Source organism: Balaenoptera borealis, assembly GCF_965194805.1.
Source record: "Balaenoptera borealis genome assembly, chromosome: 2".
NCBI classification, from domain to species: domain Eukaryota; kingdom Metazoa; phylum Chordata; class Mammalia; order Artiodactyla; family Balaenopteridae; genus Balaenoptera; species Balaenoptera borealis.
The window spans coordinates 92,530,906-92,558,223 of NC_138867.1; the positions used below are offsets into that span (position 1 = coordinate 92,530,906).

General features: G+C 39.2%; 1 protein-coding gene across 6 annotated transcripts in view; it reads left to right on the forward strand.

The window, feature by feature from the left end:
- The window catches only part of CAMK4 (calcium/calmodulin dependent protein kinase IV), a 243,484-nt gene that overhangs the window by 15,924 nt on the left and 200,242 nt on the right, over window positions 1–27,318 (forward strand). For all 6 annotated transcript variants that reach the window (XR_014239587.1, XM_082377466.1, XM_082377465.1 and 3 more), the window contains one exon: window positions 398–636. Coding sequence is in view for 5 of the 6 variants with exons in the window: in XM_082377466.1 (XP_082233592.1) it covers window positions 398–636 (239 nt within the window). In the remaining variant the exon portion in view is untranslated. The remainder of the gene's footprint in view (window positions 1–397; window positions 637–27,318) is intronic.

Genomic DNA, 27,318 nt, shown 5'->3' on the forward strand with positions numbered 1-27,318 from the left:
TAGCGTGGGATGATGCTTTGGCCCTTGTGCCTTCCCCAGTCTCCAGCATCCGGAGGCGCCCTAGCCGGCTCCACGGCAGCCACTGCCAGAGAGGAAGAAAGGAAAAAAAGGGAGGGGGGTTGGAAAGGCTCGGTGGAGGGAGGTGGGGAGGGAAGGACCGAAGGGGGAGGGAACCGCTCTCCTTTGCAGTGCCTCCGCCTCCTCTCTCTCGCCAGCGGCGACTGGGGTTCTCCCTCCACACCGTCTCCCAGTTCCTCGCCCCCTTCTCCGCCCACCCTCCTGCCAGAGCGTGCAGAAAGGGAACCGCAGCCCGAGCGCGGCTGAGGGCGCCGGGGGAGGCGGCCGTGGGTGTGTGCGTGTGTTTGAAGGACGCCACCTCTCGCTCCTGCGTTCGCAGGCGGTGACTGGCGGCGGGGCTTCTCGCTCCGGCAACGGTGGCGACCGCGGCGGCGGCTTCCGGAGTCCCGCCGCGAAGATGCTCAAAGTCACGGTGCCCTCGTGCTCCGCCTCGTCCTGCTCTTCGGTCACCGCCAGTGTGGCCCCGGGGGCCGGGAGCCTCGTCCCGGATTACTGGATCGACGGCTCCAACAGGGATGCTTTGAACGATTTCTTCGAGGTGGAGTCGGAGCTGGGACGGTAAGGCGGAGGGGAGCGGCGTGGCGAGCTGGGGCGTTGGGGGGCGCCTTGGACCTGGTGGAGCCGGGCGCCCTGTGCGCGGGCTCGGGCTTCTGGGGAAGCCCGCGGCGCGCAGCGGGCGGCTCTCCCTCTCGCAGCGACAGCTCCCGAGGATGCGGGAGCCGGCCTCCCTGCCCTTCGGTTTCTACCCGCTCTGGGAGAGAGCTCAGCACCATGCAAGTGCAAGTCGGGTCTCCCCGGGAGCGCCCAGGCCGGTGCAGCTGCTAGCAGCAGCCCGACTCTCTCCCACTCTCCCTCCTCCTCACCGGCTGCCACTTCCCTTGCGTGACAGCTCCCACCGCACGTGGGCCCTGCTTTCCCAACTGGTGTCTTTGCTCACGATTATATCTTGCCAGAGGGTCCTGTTTGTCTAGTTATTTTTTTGGGTTGGGGGGCGGAGGGAGCCTCTCCAAATCATGACAGAATTATTAAATTAGATTCTTTCTCTTTCCCCTCATCAAGCTCTTCAAAGCAAGTGGCACTAGAAATTAAACTTAAACACTAGCTTCCCTGCAGAGTCTGCTCAGGAGTGAAGGGGAAATGAATCATTTAAGAGAGTTGAAGGCAGAATAATGAACTAGTGTGGCTTTAAAGAAAAAGCAGCACATGGGGTGGTAATTAGTGAGAAGAGTTCTGCGGCTCTTCTTTCATGTGCTGGAGTGATTTGTTTAAATTATGTATGCAGAAAACCACCTCCCTGGGGTTGTAGAAATGTTCCTCATCCCTTCTCTGAAGATCCAAACAGGTAGTGGTTTTGCCATGTGAATGATGCCATATGTTCTCATATTTTTATCCATTGAAAAATATTTTTCCCTTCCTTCCTTTCTCCTTTTCTCCTTTCTGCTATCCATAGGTAAGGGACTTCTTTTCAACACTCATTTTAGAAGCAGGCCCTTTATTATAGGAAATCTAAAGATGTAATTTCAGCGTTTAACAAGTTGAAGCTTCTGTACTTACTGTTTCTTTGCAATTTTATTTTCCATTCTTTTTTTGCTGGAAACAGTTTAGCTAACAGCCATTTTCTTTTTTATGTCATTGGAGACTACAGTGTGGGATTCTGGATGTTGGTACCTAGTGGGACTGTGTAAGGTCCACTTTTCCCCTCCGAATTGCCACTACTATTAATGGCTCACTGAGTGCAGAAGGTGTGGAAGAAAAGCAAAACTTCTGAATGAAAATTTAGGAGTTGCCACTGCTTTAAAATGTTTCAGAATATTTGAGCATTGAATAATGCATACATAAACATCCTGTTCTGATCAAGTTTTTCAATGTTCATCTGAAGATCTGCTGTAGTATGCATCCCCTAGTAGGTTGAAAATGAAATATCTCCTTCTGTAAGATTTGAAGCCTACATAATTATATGATGAGCTGCAGTGGAACAGTGTAAACTTCTGATTAAAGTGATAATCTACTTAAAATTGGTGAGTTTTAGAAACTGCCACCTAGTAGAGGAAGTGCCTGATGGCGCTCCAGGGACTGTCTCAACACCAAATCTAACTGCTTTCTGAGTAACGTTTACCTTAGATGCTCCTAATTGGCTATGACTTACCATCAGCACACGTTATCTTTGTGATTAAGCTTTGCCCTCAGGAAGCTCAAGAAATTTCCTTTAATGTAAGGAATGGGAAAATGGGTAGGAAAATAAATAAACTACAAATTGTGTATATGTACAAGATGGTAGACTTCATAGGGAAAACCTAAGGAATTTGGAGTTTATTATACTTTTTAAAACAGCTTGTTATATTTTGTACTAAATTTTGGAGCGTGAATATAAATCAATTATATATTGCTAAGACTCTCACTCTGCTAGCTAATCATTTGATTACCATGAAAATCACAGAATTAAAATATTTTGAGAAGAGATTTAAAATTGTTACTTCTTTCCTCTTTTTCAGTATTCATGTATATTAGGTAAGTTCTCTGTAGATGGCAGAATTGGTGAGGTGCATACTTACTCCATTTGGTTGAGACTTTGAGAAATTTTATCACTTCATGGTCAAAGTTTTTTTTTTCAACAAAATAAACCTAAAACATAAAGCAACTCTGTTACAAATATAATTAGTAAGAATCTATAAAGCCAGAGAATGCAACAGAATTATAATTGTAGATATTGACTGAGTGACAAGTTTTCTTCCTCACAAGTGATAAAGTTGAGGCTCAGTCGATTGGTTTCAAATCTTTACTCTCTTTACTCCCAGTCTTGGGCCAAGTCTGCCTGCCAGTGGTGACTCTAAAGCCAAAACATTTAATTCATTAGTAACACAGTTGTTATTAAGAGTAAGAGAACAATGCCCCTAGTGTTGTGTGGCGCCATTGTGGTTAGTTCCAGGATATAGACAGTTCCCTCCAGATCAAGTATAGATTAAGTTATAGAGTAATCTATTACAATTACATGTTGTAAGGTAGTGACTCCTGAATTCAGGAAAATTGGACAAATGACCATTAGGGCAACATAGCTTGAGGATGTATTTGGGGATTTCAGGGAACAAAATTCCCAAAGCTGTAACCACTTGAATCCCCTGGATGGTACTGACAGCACCAATCCACATATAGCCATTCAGACCAGGGTAGATGTGATAGCTTTCTTTTTTCAGGATGAGGGTGAGGTAGGAGCTGAAGCAGGGGCTGAAGCAGGGGCCGAAGGGTGTTGAAAGGAATTATCTAAGAGTTTCAGGCAAACTAATTTATTTTCCCAAAAACCACATTTGAAAATACTGCTGTGTTTATAAAATTTGTTTAAAAGTTTACAAAAATCAAGTTTACAGCAAATTCAATTCTACTCAAAAAAATGAATTGGCCGTGATCCTGTTCAGGACTCCATATCGTAAAGAGTGGTTGGTCCTTTGCCCAGTGATTTGAGAAATTGGTGTTTTAAAGGTTTTTCCAAGGGAGAAGGGAGCCTCCCTCTGGTCCAGATGCTGCCGGGTGGTATGGCAAACAGAGGGACAGGATTTGGCCTGGGCTGCTCTGTGGTGATGATTTGGCCCTGTGCATCCAAACCCATGTTCTGTCTTCAGTTATTTCTCACCTTTTGTTTCTGTCTGTTGTATGAGATTGAAAGAATGTTTGTAACAAAATCAGATGTATTCCCACACACACACAAGTTCAGGGAAGCAAATGAAAGATAATTAGGACAAGAGAATAAGAGTGTGAAAGTCACAGAATTAAAGTATTTTGAGAAATACTTACGTTTGCTCTCTTTTTCAGCATAGAAATTGAGTTTTTGGAATCTTTTTTTTTTAATTTCCATTACATTTCACTTTTGTTTCTTTAGGCTAATGACTTTCAGTACCTGCCCACCACCCAACTTGATTCACAATTTAAAAAAAAAAACTTATATAGCAACCCAATTTAAGCATAATTATATAGGATCCCTTGCTATGTGTGTTCTTGCTCAGGAAACAAATTTTGATAGTGAGTCATATGTGTATATAAAATGGAAAAAAAAGCTTCATAAAACAATGTTTATTCTTATTACCAGCAATGTACTCTAATATTTCCTATTCTGTGCTGTTTGATTTTATTCTAGTTCCTTAAAAATCTTGGTTGAACCTACGTGATTTCACATCCCTCTAGTAGGTTGTGATTCAGTTTGAAAAGTGCTGTTTTAGGCCGTAAATCTGTGTACGCCAGATTAAAGTATGAGTATGAGTATCTTCCTTTCGAAAGATGCCATGCAGACCAATTGGTAACATTCAGTAGTGTCCGACTGCATAGCTCTGTAAAGAAAAATCCCCCTATCTTTCCTTCCAACGTTATTGGGTTTCCCTTTTCAAACACTATTGGAAAAACTCTGGTTTCTCCACGAGGCCTGCTGCGTGGAGTGTATTCTGGACTGGCTGAGCAGTTCAGGAGGCTGGACCAGGAGCACCTTCACTGTGGAGTGGAGGAATCCAGAGGCCTGAGCAGGGCTGTAGTCCACTTGGTAACACGTAACTTTGTTCCCAGGTAACGGTCAGCAAATGCTTCCTGTAAGGAAACAGCAAAGTGTGCATTTTCTGAAAGGAGGGCTCCAACCTGTGCTCCTGGCTGGGGAGGAATCGGATCCTCTCTTTTCCCTTTTCCCTTCCTTCCATTTGTTCACGTCCATTCCTGAGCCATTCTTAGCCAGTGCTTCTTGGGCTCTTGGTCTTTCCCTCACACTGTCCTTTAGGGCCCCACAGCCTATCCAGCGTATCCCCACAGCTGGCTATGGATCTCCTGCCACACGCACTGCACTTGGTATCTTAAGCTCTTTTGGGGATGATGTTGTTATTTTTTTTTTATCTCACTAGGGATTTAAAGTATACCTGTTCAGTCCCTCTCTTGTTCTCTGTGCACCTGATTCTTTTCTCAGGCAGTTGACCCAGTAGCAAGGTGGGATTGCAATTGGGAGAACAGAAACTGGGGCTGCACAGGCTCTTCTCACCAACACTGGCTACAAGTTCTGGAAGGCAGGGTGTGTAGATTTGGCTGGTTCACTCTTGTGTGCTCATTGCCTGGCATAGTGCTCAGTACTCAGCAGGTGCTCAACAAATGATTTTGAAGAGAATGAATGAATGATAACAAAGTGGGCCAGGCACTGTGGGTCCTGTTGTGATGATCTCAGTTCTAAGGACCCCAAGGAAAGGGAAATCTGGTGACCTGTTTTGACGTGTGTGACCATGATCTTAATCTCACTCAGCATTGGTTTTCTTTCTTGGCAGTATTGATAACTGCCACCTCTGTAGCTTGTTGGTATTGAAAATAATGCTGCTTTTCTGTTGGCAGAGTGCTTTGTGGCTCTGAAATGAAAGGGATTCAGTTTCACCTTTACTATCATTTTACCACAGGCATGTCAGAATTAGGAGTTAAATCAACTTGAATTTAAAAGCATGAAATGCCTCCAAGCTATGCCAACCACTAAAGTTAATACATAGTAAATGCTAAATTTGAAAATACTCTCATTGTAAAGAGCCTTAAAGTCAAGTGAAGATTATGATAGGATCATTACTTTAAGAATGCACTATTTTTCCATGTTTAACTACTGTTGCAAGGGTAAAAATAACTCCTAATTTGGAAAAAAAAAAAAAAAAAGACACAGGTGCTATCAGCTTCTAAGTTGTTCTGGTGAACTTTACTTTAAAAAATAGAAAAAAAAAGAAAGAAAGAGAACGAAAACACTAACCACAAAATAGCTTCAAAGACCTTTCTTGTAAATGCTTTACCCTCAGACACATCTGTGTGGATTATGTGTTTGCAATAATACTTTTGAGAATAAAGTACTGAGTGGTAGCCAAGCGAACTGTTTCAACTACTAATTGTTATGTTGTTTTATGTTAGTGGTTTTTTTTTGCTAGCTTAAAAAGTAGTTCTCTTTAGACTCTCTTTCATTAAAGCTAACATCTAATAAAAAATACTGAATTTTAAAAATTTCAAGGTCAGGTTTATTCTGCAAAATATATTATTTGAGTCAATGAACCATATAGTTCAAGCCAAAGAATAACTTTACATGAAGTCAATAGCAGCTAGAATCAAAGTTTTACTCAAATTGTATTAATCTTTGCCTTATTTTTAAAAATCTATTTGATAGTGCAGGATAATCTGAAAATTTCATAACTCCAATGGTTTAATTAGGAAGTTAGATCTAAATATTGATGGCATAGTATTAGCATATAAAGGACATGTCCTCTTCAGTGCAGTCTATTTTTAAAATTCTAATTGCTAATGGAGGGCAGTGGCTGTGTGGGTGATGTAAAATAATGAAAGGTTTGGGTGGGAGATTTTCCTCAGCAATCTTATCAGTGGCAGATCAAATCAGGACAGAGTGCTGCATAGAGGATGATTTATAATGATGGGCAAAGGGTAGTACCTGTAAAGCTTGCTCTTTCTCTTAGAACAGTTTCTCAACTTTGGCACTGTAGACATTTGGGACCAGATAATTCTTTGATGTGGGGCTGTCCTGTGCATTGTAAGATGTTTAGCAGTGTCCCTGGCCTCTGCCCACTAGATGCCAGTAGCAATCCTCCCCCAGCCACCCCACCCCCACCAATTGTGACTACCAAAAATGTCTCTAGACATTATCAAGTGTCACCCCCTCCTCTGTTGAGAACCACTGTCTCAGAAGCTTGAAGCTAGTCTTTTACATGATGTTCTTTTAGTTATGTAGATGGTTAACAAGGAGTTTGATGGAATAAAGTCATTTGGCTTTATTGATTATCTGCTACAACCAAATGTTTCTGACATTTTTGTGTATTACCGTTGATTTCTGCTGTATATGCATACCATCTGTGCTATAATTTGCTTAATATTTTTGTTTAAATCACCTCATTTTTGTTAACCTAAATTTATTTACTGAGAATACTTATTTTCATTAAATTGAAAACCAGTATTCATCCCATAAATAGAGGCAATAAGAACAAAGCATTTTTACTAAATCATAGCTAGAAATGCTTGCCTCCAGAAAGCTCCAAGCCTGAGAATTGTTTTCTCTTTGTTAAAAAAGAGATTGTCAAAGATTAGCAAAGATTAGCAAAGATTAGCAAAGTTAAAACCATAGTGGCACAAATTGAGGTTTTCTTCTTGATGTAATCAGACAATTGAAAATAATTGAAAAGAGAATGATATTGTCATTTTTTGATTCCTTGTTATTTAATTCCATGTCTTCATGCCACTTAATGTCCTCTCTGTTACAGGTCTGATCCTTTGAATAACTATGAGCTAGGCAATTTATGGTGCAGGGGGCAGGGTGAGGGGGATAGAGTATGAATGAATATGATAAATAAAACACTACTTGGCCTCCACATGTATAGTTTACTTGTAAGGCACCAACAATCTAATATGAGATAAATAAATAAATAAACCTAATACCAGATGGAGATAATGAGTTACAGCAGTCTTTACAACAGAGTGATAATTCTGACTGGGAAGATTGAGCTGTCTTCATTGGGAGGGGTGGATCTTGAATTTTGGCAGGATTTTAACAAGGTAGAGCTTTGGTGAAGAGCATTCCAGATGGAAAATAGATTCTAAAGAAAAAGGCAAAAAAATACCTGGCAGAAGAATGCGGGGTGTATATTTTATTTTGCAAACTTTACAAAGCATGAACATTGTAATGACAGATAAGGTTGGGAGGGTAAGTTGATTATCAGACCAAAGAAAGCCTGTAAAAAAAATGACTGAGTTTGTATCAACCAAAAACCAAAATTATAGATAAAGAGAAAGAAACCATTATGAGAGAAAAAGGTGGCTATAGAAGCAGCTTCCTCTTGGGCTAAAGATGTGGGACTCAGAACTTGCCACTAACTCACAATGTAGATAAGTGAGGGGGGTGGGTAAGAGAGAACTTACCATGTTGGTTTAAAAAAAAAAAAGAAAAAAGAAACCCTCCCGCACTCTAGACTAGAATAAGAAAGGGGAAGTGTGGGATTGAGGGGATTAAGATCAGTTACCTACACTGGGTAAAGAGCCTGTAAAGGGATAGACAGTAACTATTTTAGGTTTTGTGGGCTACAGATCTCTGTGGCAACTCTCAATTCTGATGATTGAGTGAAAACAGCCTAAGACAACGCAGAAACCAATGCACATGGCTGTGTTCCAATAAAACTTTATGACAGTAAAATTTCAATTTCATATAATTTTCACATCACATTCTTTTGATTTTTAAAAACCATTTTAAAATGTAAAAACTCTTCTTAAGTTGTGGACTGTTCAAAAATAAGTGACTGCTGTATTAGGCCCTTGGCCAGAGGTTTGCTGACCCCTGACCTAGATCAGTCAAGGTAAACTTCTACTCCTCCTCAGTTATACGAGAATTTCAGGTTCAAATGATCTCAAAACTTCATTTATTCAAGGAATTACCTTTGATCTCCCTTTTACTTTGAACATGTCAACCTGATATTATTAGTTTTTCCAGTGAGCACAGGCTTTAAGTGCATTCTCATCCTCTTTCTACATCTGTTGAAACTGTATCAGTTGCAGTTCTTACCTACGTAGCATGTTGGCTAGCTCCAATCATCATTCATGTTTTTGAAAATGAAGTAGCTTTATTTGAAGGGTGTTTAAGTTAAATTTCCATACCATGATCAGCATTCACATTCAAAGACTATTGGAGGGTCACTTGTTTTGTGTATAATAATTAGATTTCAGGCTGCTCATTCTTCTATTATATTTGAAGTGACAGTGATTATAAAGTAATATGCTAAATAATCAATAAAGATTTGCTTCTAATTAGTAAAGTTTAATTAATTCATTTTTCTGTTTACTAATATATTATCTGCATGTTGAATAATCGTTCTATATGCCATACACATATGACAGGTGGACTAATTAAGGTCCTTTAAGTTGAGACTGTTTAAATAAGCATTTTTTTGAAGAAAAGTTATTCTTTCTTAGTTTGAATAGAGTTTAGAGCTAACTAAAGCAGTCACTCATATCTTAACTAGAGCAGAGGTCTCCAAAGTGGGATGTTCACATCCAGGGGGTGCATGATATAATGGGATGCTAGAAGAACATATTATTTTTTCTAATTTTTGCTTTTTTAAAATGTTTTGAAAAGAACATTACATATTGGTTCAATAGCATATGTATTGCATTTATAGGTACATAAGTATACACAATTTGGGAGCATGTGCTCAAAACATTTTATTTGATGATTACTGGATCAAAGAATGGTAGTTCTAAGTGGTTACTGAATAAGTTTTTTACTTATATTTAAATACTAACATTTTGCTTTATGAAAATGATTTTAAAGCAAATACATAGATCAAAATGCAAACAAAGAAATCATATTGCAAGGTGTGACTTTGTGCAGAAAGGGGAAGTGGGCACATATGTGCACTTGTTATGCATTTTAAGACTACCCGATGAAAGATTTTGATAAGAACGTAACTGCCATTGTAACCAAAAAAGTCATATGGCAGAGTAAAGAAAAAAGAGAAAAGGAATACAGTTTGCCCATCAAGCAGAGGGTTTAATGAATTTTGTTTTTCGTTGTTGTTGAACCCAAAATTCATAGGCAAGCACCTCAATTTCAAAATACCTAACTTACTTCATGGTAAATTTTGTCAACTGCTGGCTTAAGCAGCTGACTGCATTTGCCTGAAGTGTTTGGCGGGCAGGGGTTGGAGAGTTGTGAGCATTAGTGCCAGGATGCTGAGTTTAACTTGGTTAACAAATGCATTGTCATCAGTTAATTACTTCTTAAGTCATGCTTCAGGGTAATATGGTTGAAAAATTCACCAAAATTTTGGTGCAAAAATATTTTTAAAAAAAACTAGAGATAACAGTCTGTTTAGAATGGTCTGCTAAAAAAGTAATACATATGACATGCTCTTAACTGTTTTCTTTACCAGTTTGTGGTAGCATTCTTCGTTAAAAGTGTACTTTCTTTGATTTGTCATGATTATAGACAGAATTTGACTAATATTACAAACCAGAACAAAGAAGAGTAGGGGATAGCAAATCCGTAGTTATGTTCACACATTTATTGTTACCTATAATGCAGTATTTGAATGATTTCTTCCCACTTTCAGTCTTCATGGACTGTTTAGTAGGGACTTTTGCTTGCATTGCCCAGAATCTTGTACTTTTTATTTTTTTTAATTAATTAATTTATTTATTTTTAATTTTTGGCTGCATTGGGTCTTTGTTGCTGCACGCGGGCTTTCTCTAGTTGTGGCGAGCAGGGGCTACTCTTCGTTGTGGTGTGTGGGCTTCTCATTGCGGTGGCTTCTCTTGTTGTGGAGCATGGGCTCTAGTCATGGGCTTCAGTAGTTGTGGCTTTGTTGCTCCGTGGCATGTGGGATCTCCCTGGACCAGGGATCGAACCCGTGTCCCCTGCGTTGGCAGGTGGATTCTTAGCCACTGCGCCACCAGGGAAGTCCCTCTTGTACTTTTCAGCTTGGTCTGCCTTACTTCTTGTACTGTCTTGAAGGGATAGTTAGTGACTCTTTAACTTAGTAAGTGACAACCGTCCATGTGGGACTTTCACAGACGTACAAAATTGTTCTTTAGTTGTGACAACTAGTCAGTCCAAGTGTTACCTTTAAGCAGATATAAATGCACTGCTACCTATTCATTCAAGTGAATCTCATCTATTTTTTTCAAAGCTCCCTGTTAGGACAAGCTCTGAGAAAATAAGACTATGTTATTAAATGTAACCAAATTCAAATTATATAATTCAGTAAATCAGCCTGGCCTAGAGTGTTCAGTCATAATAGGCCTCTGAAGATTTCTTGTGTGAGTGGAAACATTTTTAGTGGTTCCTATGGAACTCTGAGTCCTTCCTCTCCTTTTTCCCTCAGTGTGAAGATGTAAGGTAATAAAAATGTTCAGTGAAGTAAACTTGTGACTTCTGAGTGTAACCTGTATCTAGAAGCGAATTAAACACATAATAATAAACAGAGCTTGTCATGTGTATATATGCCACATCAGCAGAGTGGAAACCTGAGGAAATTGTCAGGATAATTCACAGCAAATGGTACAGTTCTTCCAAATCTTGAGGTGCTGAGGAAATGGAATGTCAGGACTGAGCTGAGGGCCCCAGGGAGCAGATGAGGTTCTGGCCCAGACCAGGAGGGGGCAGCAGAGCTCCAGTCCCGGCTTGAGCTGGCAGGTGGCGGAGGGGAGTGACGCTCAGGGAGGCGCAGCCCAAGGGGGCAGTTGGGCAAGGCAGCTACTCAGGAAAGCTTTGAGGCTGGGGCAGCAAGTAGGGCGTTCTGGACAGTTGAGAGTGGAGATGAAGGAGGATTGCTGAGCCAGGCAGGTGCTAAGCCAGGAGCTGAGCTAGAAGGTGCAGGGTGCAGGGTGCAGGCAGGAAAACAAGAAGGATAAAATTGCTGCTTGATGGCTGGGTCCCTTTGGGCATAACACTAGACCTCACTAAGCCTCATTTCTAAAATGAAGATTTGTGGTAGTATATCCACCACAACGTTGCTCTGACGATGAAATTAGATCACATATGTAAAAACACTTAGCTCCATGGTTGGCACTTAAGCTTAGTATCATGCCCCAGACAGGACACGAGGCGGGAGGTAGGGGATGATGATTCCAAATTAGGTAGCTACAGGGAAAAAACCTTAGTCCAACTTACTTGGGTCTTTTAGCATTCTGACCCCAACTTGCCTGCCAGCCTTGTTCCCCACCACTTCTAATTACCACCATGGAGTGTTTACCAGGAACTTGGTGTTGAGATTTTCCTTTTTTTTATGTGCATTGCTAATTATTTCAATAATACAGCAAGGTGATCAACCCGAGCATCATTTCTCAGATGAGGAGCCTGAAGCTCAGAAAGGTCAAGCAGCTTGTCCAAGCTCACGCAGCTGGGGAGGGGAGCAGAGCTGGGATTCAAGACCAGGTTGTCAGACTGCGGTGCTCCTCTCTTACCTGCCATCCTCAAGGGACCCCTCATGCTCCTCATACCTCCATGGTGTTGTGCGTGAAACTCTCCTGGCCTGAAACGCCCTTTGCCTTCTAATTCCTCCAAGAGAGTCACCCTGCCCCCTAAGCCGAAGGTTTCTCCTGCCTCCCGGCTCTCATACCATGTCACACATTTATTGTCTTACAGGTAAATGCTTTGTGGCCTTCACCACCAGAGCATCTGTTCCTTAGACAGAGAAACCCCGAATCTTATCCATCTTTTGTCCCCACTACTAAGCCCATTCTCCAGCTTACTAGCTGCCCCCCATAAGTGCTTAATAAGTGTTTGTGGAATAGCGAGTGAATGAATAAATATTAGAAGAATTAGATGAACAACTGCAGGAAAATGAGCACACTCTTAAATCTCTCTTCCTTCAGGATGTTTTTCCTACGCATATCCTCTGCTAAACCAGTGCACTGTGAAATTACTTATTCATTGTCTTTGTCCTTCTCTTTAGAATGTAAGCCTCTGTGGGCAGGACCTCTGTCTCTTTGTTCATTACTGTGTCCCCAGACCTATTGCAATGCCTGGTGTGTAGTGAGCACTCATTAAATATTTGTTGAGTAAATGAGTCAGTTGTACCAGCAGGGCATCTGCAATTGAAAGTCCTTTGTAATGCTAGGGGCTCTGGTCTTTTATCAGGCTGCTCTGTCTTAAAGAGCCCCCCATGTCTGAATGAACTGGGAATCGTGTGACCTTCTGTGATTAGATCATCTTTGTTGAAGGTACTCTCTAGCCACAAGCATCTGTGCATCTATGTTTTCTTCCAGTTGAATTCTCTGGATGATTACCTTAGTTCTTTACTGAGTGTTCAGGAGACAGAGCAACTTTTGGAGTTAGCAGGGTTCTAAGCTCCAAAGGCTTTGTAAATGTGTTGGAGGCCCCTTGAATAATTTTTTTTTTTATTTTGTACTTTTTAAATGCCTAATCTCTTTTTTAGAAACATGTACTCATTATTATATTTGCTCATTTTTACTTCCGTAAGATGGTATGGAAAAAACCTGAACGATCTTTTTGGCCAGCCCAATAATTATTCTGGAAAATGTATATGTCCCCATCTCTATTTTTGATGACAGAGGCCAGGGAAGTATGGTGAAAGAAAGATTGTGTATAGGAGAGAGGGGGGCAGAGATGGAGCTGAGGGATGGAAGGAAGGTCACTCCTCACCTAGGGCTATTTTTTGTTTTCTGAGTTAGCTACACCTCAACCCACAAGCACCTCTCTGTCCCTACCTGACTTCTCCCTGTTACCGTTGTCCCACAAGAACCCAGGTCCATTTCATTTTCCTTGTATCTCCCCTTGTTATGGCCTGAGTGCTTGTGTCCCCACCGTGGATTCTTATGTTGAAGCCCTAACCCCCAATGTGATGGTATTTGGAGAAGGGGCCTTTGAGAGGTGGTTAGGGTTAGATGACGTCATGGGGGCAGGGCCCTAATGATGGGATCTGTGCCCTTGTAAGAAGAGAGATGGGAGAGCATACTCTCTCTCCCTCTGCCATATGAGGACACAGAAAGAGGTCAGCTGTCTGCAAGCCAGGAAGAGAGCTCTCACCAGAACCCGACCATGTTGGCGCCCTGATCTTGAACTTCCAGCCTCCAGAACTGTGAGAAATAAATGTCTGTTGTTTAAGTCCCGCAGTGTATTTTGCTATGGCAGTTGAGCCGACCAAGATGCCCATGTACCCCTTCCCCCACTTTGAATATCTATCTAACTTTGGTCACAACCTCAGAATCTGCCTGCAGTGTCTCAGAGACTAACCTGAGTTAATCTAGGCTAACGTGGCAAGCAGAGCTTGAGGATAGTGATGTACGTTTCCTTTCCCAGATGCCCACCATTGTTCTTCTCCCAGATGTTGGGGGATGCAGTCAAGAGGCCCACTTCACAGGCAGTATAGTGCGGCCTTGGCTTTATCTAGGAGCTGCCTTCTGGCATTACCACCTTGGTATCCACTGTGCATCCATATCCATACCTGTTGGCTTTCCAAGTGCCCGTGCCTGCCAGCTCCCAGCATATTATTTCCTCAGCAGCTGGCACAGGATTTTTTTGTTGCCAACTAGAAGCTCAGCTATTAAAAAATAAAACTTGGCCCATCTTGAGAATCATATGTTTCCATCAGAACTTGGATCTGCATTCTGGCACAACTCATTCAGTCATGCACCTCTCTCAGGACCAAGAACCCAGTGTTCCTATGGGTCTCTGACCACACTTTCACCTGCTTGTTCCAAATGCAGTTTCCAACCTGGAGTAACCTGTGATGCTTGTGATTTGTTGAGCACCAGTTTACCAACATTTACTTGGTCTTTTTGAATTTATTAACTTGTTCAGTGTTTCTTTAGCACTAGGTTGCCTTCTTTGATAGTTTGTGTCAGTTTTATATCTTAAATTGTTAATTCTCAAGAATCAGGTTCATGTTTCCTCAGTTATTGAGAAGCTAACAGACATGAAGGCATGGAGTAAACACTGCATGACTTTGCATGAGCTTGAGGCAGTCCAAGAAAGGAGATCTTAATATTTATTAATATCTGAATGCTGTTCTTTTGTATTTTACATACTGAAAATAATGTGTGGTATAACCTTAAGGTTTTCCATATCTTCAGACAAAAGGATAGTTTGGACAGTTTAAAATAACTGCTGTAGATGGGTTTTTCTGTATAATTTTTACAGTTTGCTTTTCTTATAAGAAGAGCATTAAAATTAGAGAATATTAATCATTTTGTAGCTTTGAGATCTTATTTGTGCCAACTTTAACTTTGTCATATATTTATTAATTTTTTATTGAGAATAATGCATTCTTCACTGGAAAGTTAAATAACCAGACCCAGAATCACTGCAACTTGACTGTGATTCAGAAATAAATAGGAGAGTCCTGGAAATCATTTAAGGATGTTAAAAAACAAAACAAAAACAGATGTGATTAGGAATATTTTAAAGCAGACTGTAGTCTGTGTACACTGATAAAAACATATCACATAAAAAAGACTTCTTGTGTTAAAATGACATCGGTATTAGCCATGCATAAAGAATATATTTCTCTAACTTGGTACCTAACTAGTAAAATAAAGTTTGACTTTTGGTTTCATCATACGTTTCTTTAGTAGCTGCTGTTAATTGTCTTAGTCTCTTTTCTGGTGAAGGGATTTCTTTGAAGCACTTAAGAAACAAATGAATAAACTTTGAGGAAGGTGTTAATGAGATACAAATGGCTAGGAAAAAAGGGGGAAAAAATAGAGACCAGATGACTTAGGAGGTGTCTTACTGACTGTCATTCAGGTAAGGGGTATTAATTCTGGAATGGCTCTCTGTAAAGAAGGAGGTGATTAGATATCACAATCCTAAGTGATTGGATATCACAGTCTTTTGAAATGTCTTCTGATTCCAAGATTCTGAATATGAGTTGGCTATAGGCACTCTGAGAATAAAAATCAGGGCTGCAGGCCATATAAAATGAACCCATGACTCCAACAGATATTAATAGAACCCCCAGTGGCAACTATGGTGTAAAAATACATTCCAACTCTGGTACCTATTAGCTGTCTATTGTTAATGAATCTTTTAAACTGTAATGAGCTTCATTTTCCTCATCTGTAGAATGAAAATACTAGTGCCTTTCTCACAGGATTATTGCAAAGATTTTAAAAAGACAAATTATGTGACTGTATTAAGCAAAAAAGCTGTGCACATACTGCATGAGACTTTTTATTTTAATAATAATAATAAATTTTTTTACTATTAACTCCAGACTTTATTTGGATTTCATCAGCTTTTCCATTAATGTCCTCCCTCTCTTCCAGACTCTAATTCAGGCAACCACATTGCATTTAGTTGGCATGTTTCCTTGCCTTCTCTGATATGTGACAGTTTCTCAGTCTTTCCTTGTTTTTCATGACCTTGACAGTCTTGAGGAGTATTGGACAGGTGTCCTGTAGAGTGCCCCCTAATTTGGGTTTTCCTGTCATTTTCCACATGATTAACTGGGGTAGTGAGTTTTTGGAAAGAATACCACAGAGGTGAAGTGCCCTTCTTGTCACATCCTATCAGGGGTACTCGAAGCCACCTGACATCTCTGTTGATTTTAACCTTCATCACTTGGTGAAGGTGGTGTTTGCCAGATTTCTCTGCTGTACGGTTACTACTTATCCCTTCCCCTACTCTGTCTAGTCTTTGGAACTGAGTCGCTAAAGCTAAAATAACCAACTCTTGGGAGGGAGGGTGATTAAGCTCCACCTCTGCGAGGGAGGAATATCTACATATTATTTGTAGTTCTGTAGAGAAGCTTTGTGAGGTATTGTTTCATTACTAATAAATTCTTATATGTATATAAGATGATTGGATACCTTAAGTCATTTTCCAAATTTTTTTAAAAAAATATACTGCCAGCATACATCATGCAGTTAGGAATGTACTAGATGGTGAGAAACTTTGAATCTGGTAGAAGCTGTCCCTGGAATCTTGTGCTTAGACAATGTAGAGTACTGGAGATGTGTGTTTAAGGGGAAGGTGTGAAGTCAAAAACTCTCTTTTGTTTTGATGGAGGTAGATAGGCTCTAGACAGTAGTTGGTCTCTTTCTGTGTCTTGTAGGTGCATAATTCATAATAGGAATGGCTCTCATTTCAGATGGCCTGCTGAACTCTCTGTTGGAAGACCATATAGGCAACTGTGATGCAGGTTATTCAAACTGACTCCATCTTCCACTCACCTCCAACCAACAGCCATTACCAAACCTGCTTCTCTATTTGTATATTCCATCTCAGTAAACGTTATCACCATCTACCTTGGCTCCCTACCTAGGATCATGGGAGACATTCTGGATTTTTCCTTCACCCCTGCTAATAAGACATATTCTTTCACTTAACAGATATATGATCCTGGGAACGTCCCTTATCCATTCTGAGTCTCAAAAGAGGTATAATAATCTCATAAATTTATTATGAGGATTCAGTGAGATCATGCATTATAAAGTTCTTGGCATGATGTATATTGCACAATTCAATGAAAGTCATTGGGTGTGACCTCTCTTAAATATATTTTAAAGCAGGGGTCCTGGTCCTCTTAGTTCTATAAATTAGGAACTCTTTCCTAGAGTACTGCACTGGTATCTTAAATATTGTCTCTACTCTCATCCACTTCCCACTCCGCTTGGAAGGTAACCTTTCAAAGACCAAGTTTGATAATGCCACGCCCCTGCTTAGAATCTTTTAACATCTTGCACCCCATCTAGGATGTGGAGCCCTTTTGCACGAACAGCAGGTCTTTTCAGAACAGCTGCTGTTGCTTTCCTGTCTTACCTTCACCAAGCCTGCATTCTCACCTTGGGTTCCAGCCCAACCAGCTGTTTTTCCTTATGTAGGATCTGTCATGCTGCCCCATTTCAGTGTGCAGTGTGCAGCACCTCCACTGTCCTTTCCCCAGTGAGCACCCTTCACACCATACACTCCTTGTCTACTATATCAACACCTTTTTCTTCTTCGTGTGAGCACAGGAAAGCCTTGCCTGACTCAGAGGAAGGCCGTCTTACACTCTGCTTCTATAGCTCTGGTGTAGTGCTAGCAGGATCCCCTGCCTCTGCATCTTGATTGGGGTGCTTCTAAGATAGTTTCATTCCCATGTGCCTGCACAGGCTCTGGCAGAGGGAAGATTTTTTACTGTTCTGCTAAGGTTATAGGTTATATTTTGATTGAGTTAATATAACTGAAAGTTTTACTAGCCCTGTGGTGGTCCCTGTTCCCTTCTAGGCCAACCATGTCTTTTCTCTTCTTTTTTCTTTTCTTTTCATCTTTTGAAGCTTCAGAGAGGATGAGGCAGGATTCAGGCAAATATCTGGGAGAGGGGCATAGATAATGGTTCTCTCCTGTTTTCAAAAAGGGACACTGTTGGTGGCATTGTCAAGCCTCAAATTGTAAAAACACTGAAAATATCGTGACTAAATGTGCATATGACTAAAATGTGTGTACATCTACACCATTCTTAAGATTCCTACTTAGATTTTCAGGACTGTAGAGCTGGATAGCACCTTAGAAAATCAAGCCAAGGGAAGGCACATGTCTTTCCCAGCTCTCCAAAGCTAGTTAGTAGTAGAAGTGGGCCAGAACCTTGGCCTTCTGTACTTTGACTCTGTGACACACTTCCTTCCCTCACGAGTGCCATTTAAGAGACCAGGGCTTAAATTAAGCCACTCCAAGCTCTTCCTCCTAGAGCTTTCCTGAGTTATTTCAGAATACAACATTCCTTAATCTCCAAGAAGCTCTTACAGATTATGATTTTTAAATTGGCACTGTTTTCTATTTTGTATGTTGTGCTTCTTTTTTTTTTTTTTTGCGGAGGATGTAGTCTTAAAAATTAAAATGCAGCCAAACTATTAAACATTGGATATTTTACACTTAATTTCTTTCACATTTTGGACAGTGTTCATTCACCTTGTAAAAAAACCTCTGTCCCTAAATGTATTGAAATTACATTTAAGAGTCTTAGCATGCATGTCAGAGTGCAATCAGAGTGCAATCTGTTCCTGTTGGTCTTTGGGGGCTGAGATTCTCATTCTTATACAACTCATTAAGAAACTAGTCAAATATGTAAGTGCCCCATCCACTTTAAAATGGCTACCTATGTTAAACTATAATATAAATAAATAGGCTTTCTTTGTTCTTCCTGAGTCCAGGAAAATTGAATGTTTGAGCAGATGAATTAATATATTACTCCAATATTTAGCACTACTTAGGAACTGGAAAAATTACATGGAGGTATTGTTATGGTGCCTGCACATGTCGTGAGACCAAGGCTATTTTCTTATAGCTGGGGATGCTACTGATTCCAAAAGTTATTTAAAACAGAAATATATTGGATATTTATTCTTAATTTCAATTAATGCTGCCAGCATCTGATTTGTATTAAATAAATATTCTTGTTTTTTCTTCCTAACCCCAGTAGTTTTGCTGACTACAGTGATAGGCTGTCAAGTTAGGTTTGAATTCCTTTAACTAACAAAAACTATTTTTATTAATTGTTGATAGAAATGACAGAAATTTTCATTATCTACAACAGGGAAAATTGCAACAATGTCTTATTTTGTTCCCATGCCTATATCTAAGCCTGTGCTGAAGAATGCAACGCTAATAATATTTAATGCTCTATCTCATCTTCCTTTCTTAGTATGCCTTCCCTGACATGAGTCAGCACAACCATTTTTAAATTTCTCTCAAACAGCTTCTACTTTGGCCCCTTCAATCTGGTTTTTATCCTCATAATTCCATTAAAAAGTGACAGGTGAGTTCCACTAGACTTCCACCTCCCAAACTGATTCTCTGATCTCACTTCTTAAACCTCTTAACTGCCTGTCAATCTGCTGATAAATTTTCCCTTACCTTTTTAAAAGTGATAAGATAACCATGCTCTGCGTGCCATGAAATGCTGAGCATTCATAGACAAAGTTTACTGATGTAAATAAAACTTACCATAAGATTCTATTGGGTGCTCATAATCATGTGAACAGTGTTATCAGTCCCAGAGCAAGTGGTTCTCACAAGTCCCAGGAGCAAATGGTTCTCACAGTGTATAACCTGTGTTCAGCCAAACCACATTTTTAGTTCTATTCTTCAATATCTATTTGTAAGAAGAATCAATGTTGGCAGTTTTCCCTGCCACCATGTAGAGCAGGGATTCCTAACTTTAATCCATAGGCCTCTATGCCTATGTTTTAGGACTATATGAAACTCCTGAAATTGAAAGCAAAATATTGTGTGTGTAATCATTTTTCTGAGGAAAGTGACCATAGCTTTCATCAAATTTTCAAAGGTGTTTAAGCAGCCTTGATGTTTGAGGTTTACCCAGACATATATATTCTTATATCTGCTCAGAGCATTTGGGTAGCATGAAGCTTGTATTGACCTAATCATTTAGCAAACTTCTTTTTTCCCTTTTCTGCTGCCCTGCCCAGTCCATTTATCCTTAAAAAGAGATTTTTATATTCTTATATACTCAGTTTTTACCTCTTCTGTATTCCCTTTAATTAGTTAGGATACTGTTATATGCAGGTGCAATTCAACAAGCATATATTGAAGTGCCAAAAGAAAACCAACTCAGATTATGTTAAACAACAAAATGGATTAATTGGCTCAAATAAGTAAAGTCCAGAGGTTGTTCAGGTTTTACATGTGGTTTGACTTGGAACACATTTATTTTTCTTCATTTCTTTCAGCGTTGCCCTCCTAAGTTTGTTGGCTTGTCTTCATGCCAGCTTTCCTCATGGTAGCAAAATGCAGCAGTTTCAGTCCTGATGTTGGCAACCAACCATCATCATCCAGGACAGTAAGGATCTTCACTTCCTTCTACCACTTAATAAAGCAGAATCAATCAACATGGTCTAGGGGCGTCAGTGCATTAATTGACTTAAGCCTGTATTACCACCATACTTGAACAAGTCATGGAGACAAAGGGGAAGAGATTACAGTTTTTGATTAGTGTTAGTCAGGGTCTACTTTTAGGACTCTGGCATTTCCAACTTGGAGGTGGCTGTAGGTGCTGGTAGGAAAGATGCTGAGTAGCAGCTAACAATATTTATTATGTCCCTTAAATTAAGTGGGGTTCAGGCATACAGGTCCTGGTATCTGACTGCAGTTATGCTGTAGAAGATACGATTTTACCGAGGTAGAAGATGGGACTTTATTGAGTGCCCTAAAGAAAGTTATGTAAAACATTAGTTCCTTGGAATGTTTCATCAGAGTTCTGCCAGAGAAACAGAACCAGTAATTAATACACACATGCACACAAATGCACATTTATTTAAAGATTATTTATTTTAAGTAATATTTTAAATATTATAAAATATAAATAAATACTCATTTAAATATTATTTATTCATTTCAAGGAATTGGCTTATGTGATGTGGAGGCTGGCAAGCCTAAAATTTGTGGGGCAGGAAGGCAGACTAGAAACTCTTGGGCAGGAGCTGATGCTGTAGTCTTGAGGTGGAATATCTTCTTTCTCAGGGAAACCTCAGTCTTGTTCTTAAGGACTTTCAACTGGTTGGATGAAGCCCACCCACATTATTGAAGATAACCTCATATACTTTAATGTCATCTAATTATAGATGTTAATGAGATCTACAAAATACCTTCACAGAAACATCAAGACTGGTGTTTAATTGAATAACAGGCTACTATAGCCTAACGAAGTTGACACATAAAACTAACCATCACAGATGTTAATAATTGTAAGGTCAAAGAAGGGTTCTGTGTTTAAACAAATTTGAGAAATGTTATATTAAACGTTGCTCTAGGACTTTTCATTCTTTAATGTGCTCAAGTACATTGTGGTTTTGAACTATTTCTCAAACTTACTTGATCAGGGACATGTTTTTGTTCCCCTGAAGACTTATCTCACTGTACTAGTGAATACATTTTGGGAAACACTGGATTAAATTATGACTGAGAAAAAAGGTTTTACTGTAACTATGGGCAATTTTATTTTTCTGTATGGTTCTGTTGTTTGTGTTTTTAAATGTATTAGTGTGTGCTCCTCTTTCTCTGTTAAATTATAAGCCCCTTTGGGATCACACTTTGTGTTTTCACTAAGTAGAAATTCAATAATGTTGACTGAGAAATATTTTTAGATAAATGAATTGTTATTAAGTCTTGGGCTAATGATCTTTATATTTGCTCAGAGCCATCACTCCCCCTTGGCAGATATTAAATTGCAATAGCTTTAAACTGTTTGCTGACCTTTGGAGATTTTCTCACTGTGAGGAACCATTCAGTACGATGAAGCAGGTTCTATGTCCTGGACACAGTGTCTCATTTTATTACTTTTACTTTTTAATGTGACAGGCTATATAACTTTGTTCCACTTAAGAGATTATTTAAATCCATAGAAAACAAGTGAAAGAAAAGAACAGGACAGGTTAAGGCCCTGAAAGTGTTTCTGGTTTTGATTTTGTTTTGCTTTACTATCCTCTCACAATATCCAGCATGTTGCTTTACTCTCGGTGCTTGGTATATGTTGTGCCTGACTCTTAGAAGAGAAAAATATTTTCCCTTAACTCTGCTTAAACCCATTCTTACTGTGATGACAAATTATTAGATCAAACAGAGCTGAGATTTGCTCTCCTGTAAACTGTCAGGAATATCACACGGTCTAGAGATGGTTTAGAGTCTGGATGTGGCTTAAAGTCCTGGCCAAAGGCTATGACCAGTAATCAAATCATGTTGTGGGTAGATCCATTTGCCTGAGAGGCAGTGGAGCATGAAAGGCAGATGTGATTGTCACCTGCATGTCCCTGTGCATGCGAGCTGTATCTTGGATCCCTGACAAATCCTCTGAGCTGCTTACTGTATGAGGGCCACCCTAATTTGTCTGCATGGATGTTGTGAACAAGTAAACATATTTTTGGAAAATAAATCAAAATTTAAAGTCTGATATTATTAGAAAGGTACTAGTTGAATCTGAAGAAACTATTGTTTTAAAATAGCAAGTTTGATTGAATTCAACCAGAATACTTAAAAGCCAGTTTGTATGTGTAGGCATGAAAAAGTGGCCATATTAATTTCCTGTTCATTTCCTCACTGTCATAAAGAAAAAGAGGCTTTAAAGCTGCCATCAGTCTAGAAGTTGGGGTAAAGCCCAACCTTGTAAAACTTAAAAGGTTTCTTCTTCTTGAGGACAGAGACAGTCCTGAAATTGCCTGTTCTGTTTGAGACAATAACCTGAAAACTGAAAAAAGCTGGCTTTAAAACCTTTTTTCCCAGATTATAAAGTGAATAACCTAAATATTACCATATTTATATATAATATATATAAAGGTATCTATATTTATTACAAATTAATATGTTTAAATATATTAAATATCTAAATAATTATAGCATAAATTTGTTTTAAGTGTAGAAATTTTGGAAATGATAGATAAACAAAAGGCATACAATAAAAATTACTTTTAATCCCATTACTCAGAAATGATCACTATTCACGTTATACTCAGTTCTTTTTGTATTTGTATATGTGTGTAATTGTTTTCATCTAATTATTTATCTCCCCAAACAGTTACTTTGTTTTAGGGTTAAGGTTAATGTTTTATAAATTTACAAATATATTTATTGTTGATTGATTTTAATATGCTTTTATATAATTTATATAAAATATAAAAACATATTTAATGTGTTCTTTCATTGAGTAGACAAAATCACATACAGCGATGGCAGCTGACCTTTAACAGATATGTACTATGAGCTGGGCATGTTATCTTTACTGTCCTCAACTCTCACAATAACCTGCCAAGTGGGCATTATTAACCCACGGAAACTGAGGCCTGGGGAAAGCAATAACCTGCCAGCTCACACTGGCAGTAAGCGCCGTGGCCCAGGATGGTCTGGTTATCTGTCTGACTCCAAAGCTTATACCTCTTAAAACTATCACATTGCTTCTTCTGAAGTGAATTCTCTGTCGAATTTACTAGGTCCCAGACAAAATATCTAAGATATAATGAAATGAAATTATGAGCAAATTGCCCAAGCACACCAATTTGATATTCAGAACCTGACACAGGCAATTCAGAGTGCTTTCACATTTCAGAGGTACCATGTGACTGTACCATCAGGGAACTGTGAAGAGCTGGGGGAGAGAGTCCTTTGGGCTGGTCCTATCTGATTGAAGCCATGATGCACTTCTTTAAAGAAAGAAGATATTCTATACAGGCTTTTCTTAAAAATCAGGTTTGTTTCTGATAATGGCCTCAAAGTAGTATCAGAAGACCAAAATTGGTGACTTTTAGCTGATAACCCATATTATTTTTTTTATCCATGATCAGTGCCTATGGGCTCATTACGTGCCAACTTTACTTCTAGAATGATGCACACATAACTGAAGGCTCAATGCCATTTCCCAGTATACTGCTGCCTCTTCGTATAGTGCCTCCATCCCTTCAACATTCACTTTTTTTTCCTCGTATCTGCTTCATTCTTCATACTTTCTATGCTTACCTGGATCCCATTTTACCATCTCTCTCTTCATTTTTCTTTCAGTTTTCCATTCCCAATCACCATTATCTTCTGTCCTGACTACCATTTTATCTTCCACGTTGACCTTCGACTCCTGTGCCAGGCAATACTGAGCCCTTTCCTTGAGCTTTCGCGTATTTTTCATCCTCTTTGTCTAGCACTTCCCACTGCTCAGTGAAGGGTGACTTTTGTCAGCCTTACAACTGCCTTTGCTTTGTAAATTCTTGGACATTCTTTGCTGTTGCCTCCTGAACTTAGATAAAACTTGAGCTTCTAGAGTGGTGGACATTTCTGTATCTTTAAGAAGTATAATGTGGGTAGCTGCATTTTATACTTTCCACTTCTCTTAGCTGCACTTTCCTGAGGTTCTATTACCAGAAGAAGGGCTCTTGCGTTGTTAATAATCTGATTATATTTTACTCTTCAGCAATCTTTTGTAAAAAGGCTTTTGACCAAAAAAGTGACATCTAGTCCATTCTGCCCTGGCCAAGCCACTTCATTCCAGAGGAATAGGTGTCTTTTTTGAATTCTTTCTCTAGGGTCATTTAGTCCAGCAGTGGTATTGTCTGCTTGGGTGTCCAAGTTGATCTTGGAAATATACAAGTGCCACTGGTAGTAATTTAAAAACAAAAACAGAAACAAAAAAAAACCTCCAAGACCATAACAGAGAGGAACTACCTAACAAGACACATTCAGTGTGTTTGCCATGCCCGCTGCATCACACATCTAGAGGGAAGGCAGGGCTGATTAATTACAGCCGTCTCTTCATTTAGCTTCTTTTTAAAATAAAAAATACAGCTATGAGGATTCAATCTGAGAGTGTTTTTATTTCTTTCTGTGATTTTTTTGGTGTCTGTGCTTTTCTTTAATTCTCTCCATTTGCTTTTAATTTTTGTCCTTTCTGCCTAGTCTGTCCTTCCCTTTAAATGCTTCTAAATATCAAATCTAAATAAGTAAGAATGTGATACGTAACTGTGATGGAAGGGAAATTTCAATATGTGTTCATCAGTGAATGCTTCCTGGTACAGATGTACATTGAGGCAGCTCATACTTTTCTAGTTCATTTTGTGTGGTGTAAGTATATGACTTTGTGGCAGTGAGTTTGGGGTTCACCAGGTCTTTAGTGTTCATGTCTCCTTGCCATTAATGAACTCAGATTTGATGGGAGAGAGCAGGGAATAATTATGAGTCCAAACTCTTGCATATATGTACATTTTCTTTTTCTTTATGCTTGTGTTGCTTCTTGATTCATGTTAGCATAACAGAAAGCATCTGGGCTAGGGCAGAGGGTTATGGGATGCCAAGGCATAGTCATCATTGTAGAATACCAAGGCACCATCATATTCATGACAACTCTGGGAATTACTCCCCAAGTCTGTAGTCACACACTTTCCAAGAATGGATCTATTTGGAGGTGTATTTTAAACTTTGTCAACGTCATTTGTATTGGCTTCTTCAGTTGATTCATGTGGGTTCTTCATCGTTGGCTGCCAAAGTACCATCTGTACATAGAGATATAGGGCTCATGCTGTAAATAGTATGGCATATTGTAAAGCCAGAAAGAGTAAGTGCCTTCTTACATATTTTTGTTTAGTATGGGTAAGTGTGGAAGAACACCAATAAGACTACTTCCTTATTTAGGCCTTCATGATATATTCAAGACCAGCATTTTCTTTTATATTTTCCCTGGGGCTCTCCACTTAACCATTTTAAATTGAAAACAGTTTTGGGGAACTGTGGTTACTAATGGTTACACTAATGGTTAGTGTAACAAAATTCTATGAGCCTTACTTATAGGTCTCAATAAGAATGTATACGTAATACTTAATTTTAAAAATCTATGACATTCTTAGCAATAGGCTAGTACCTAAAAAATAATAATGTTGCAATAGTAAGTTAATTGTGATGTGATGCTTATAAAAAGAACTTGCTAGAAAAACTTTGACTAAATATTTTGTGACTTGCTACAGGTTTGTTTGGTTTTTTTTCTGGAGAAATTCTTTTACCTTTGATTCCACTGATTTTCAAAATAAGGACTGGATAAGGAACTTTCCCCTAACATAATGATAGTTATTAATGTAGCATTGCATGGACTAGAAAAATAATTCCAGTAGTCTACAAATTTTCACCCATCTGACAACTACTTAGCAATAGCAAATGATGCTACCTGTATTGGTGAGAGCTCTGCATAGACAATGTATGAAGAGATATGAGGCTGTAAATTGTATTTGCGTTTGTATTAGCTTTCTAATTTTTGTTAAGCCTGTTTCCTTGTCTACAGAGACTTATTTCTTTGTCATTTGGCCTTTGCTGATTAAATAACTAGTTTTTATAGCAGCACACACACATTCACGCTGGTAATGTCTTAGTCTCTGATGTGGAGGTGGACACTCATTTCTGCATGGGTGATACTTCATTGTGCCTCTTCTGCACCACCACTCCTGCCTTTCATCTTCCTCCAAAAGCACCTTTGGGTTCTGGCAGCTGCATATGGAACAGCCTTGGAGCCACGTGCTCATGCGCCTTTTTTGAGCAGATATCCCCAACCAACCGCAGGTGCTGCCTGCCCGCTTGCCCTAGAAGCCTGGGAGGAGAGTCACTTCCAATTCCAGACAGGGCCGGGCTGTTCTGCCTCAGCAGATGGCCAGCATTTGCTTTTCTCAGTCCTGTCACCTGGAGAACTCCAATACTGTTTTATGTTCCGTTATTTACTATTCATCAAAAAGAAGCAGAAAAGGGGAACGCAATGCCATATCAAAATAGTCAACAGCTTCAATGTTGATGAGAGTGAAACATGGTATTTTAAAAAAAGAAAAAGAACAGAAATGAACATGGCACATTTGCTAAAACGCTTAACTACAATGATCTTGATAGTATTTATTTAATTTTATGGACGATTAAAAAGATTTAGCTATTAAGAAGCGATTGAGATTTTATACATTTTTTTATTTTTAAAAAATAAGTGTGCCAGAAATGGCCACTTTAATTTTCTAATTTTATATTCCTATATGCACACTGATATTTCTTCATCTCAGACAAGGCTTTTGTCATTATCAACTCCATTAAGCTACATAATGACAGGTCAATTCATTATTTGAATAATTTCCAAATAAATTTCAGTTATTTAAATAATGAATTGCTTGTTATGTCATATATAAATATTTTCTTTTCACCTAGAAAGCATTTCAGAAGTCTTATGGTGCTCAGATATAGAACTCTGGTAAAACTGACAGTTTAAGATCGGAACATTGAATCTGGCTTATGAAAAATAGAAGCCCAGAATA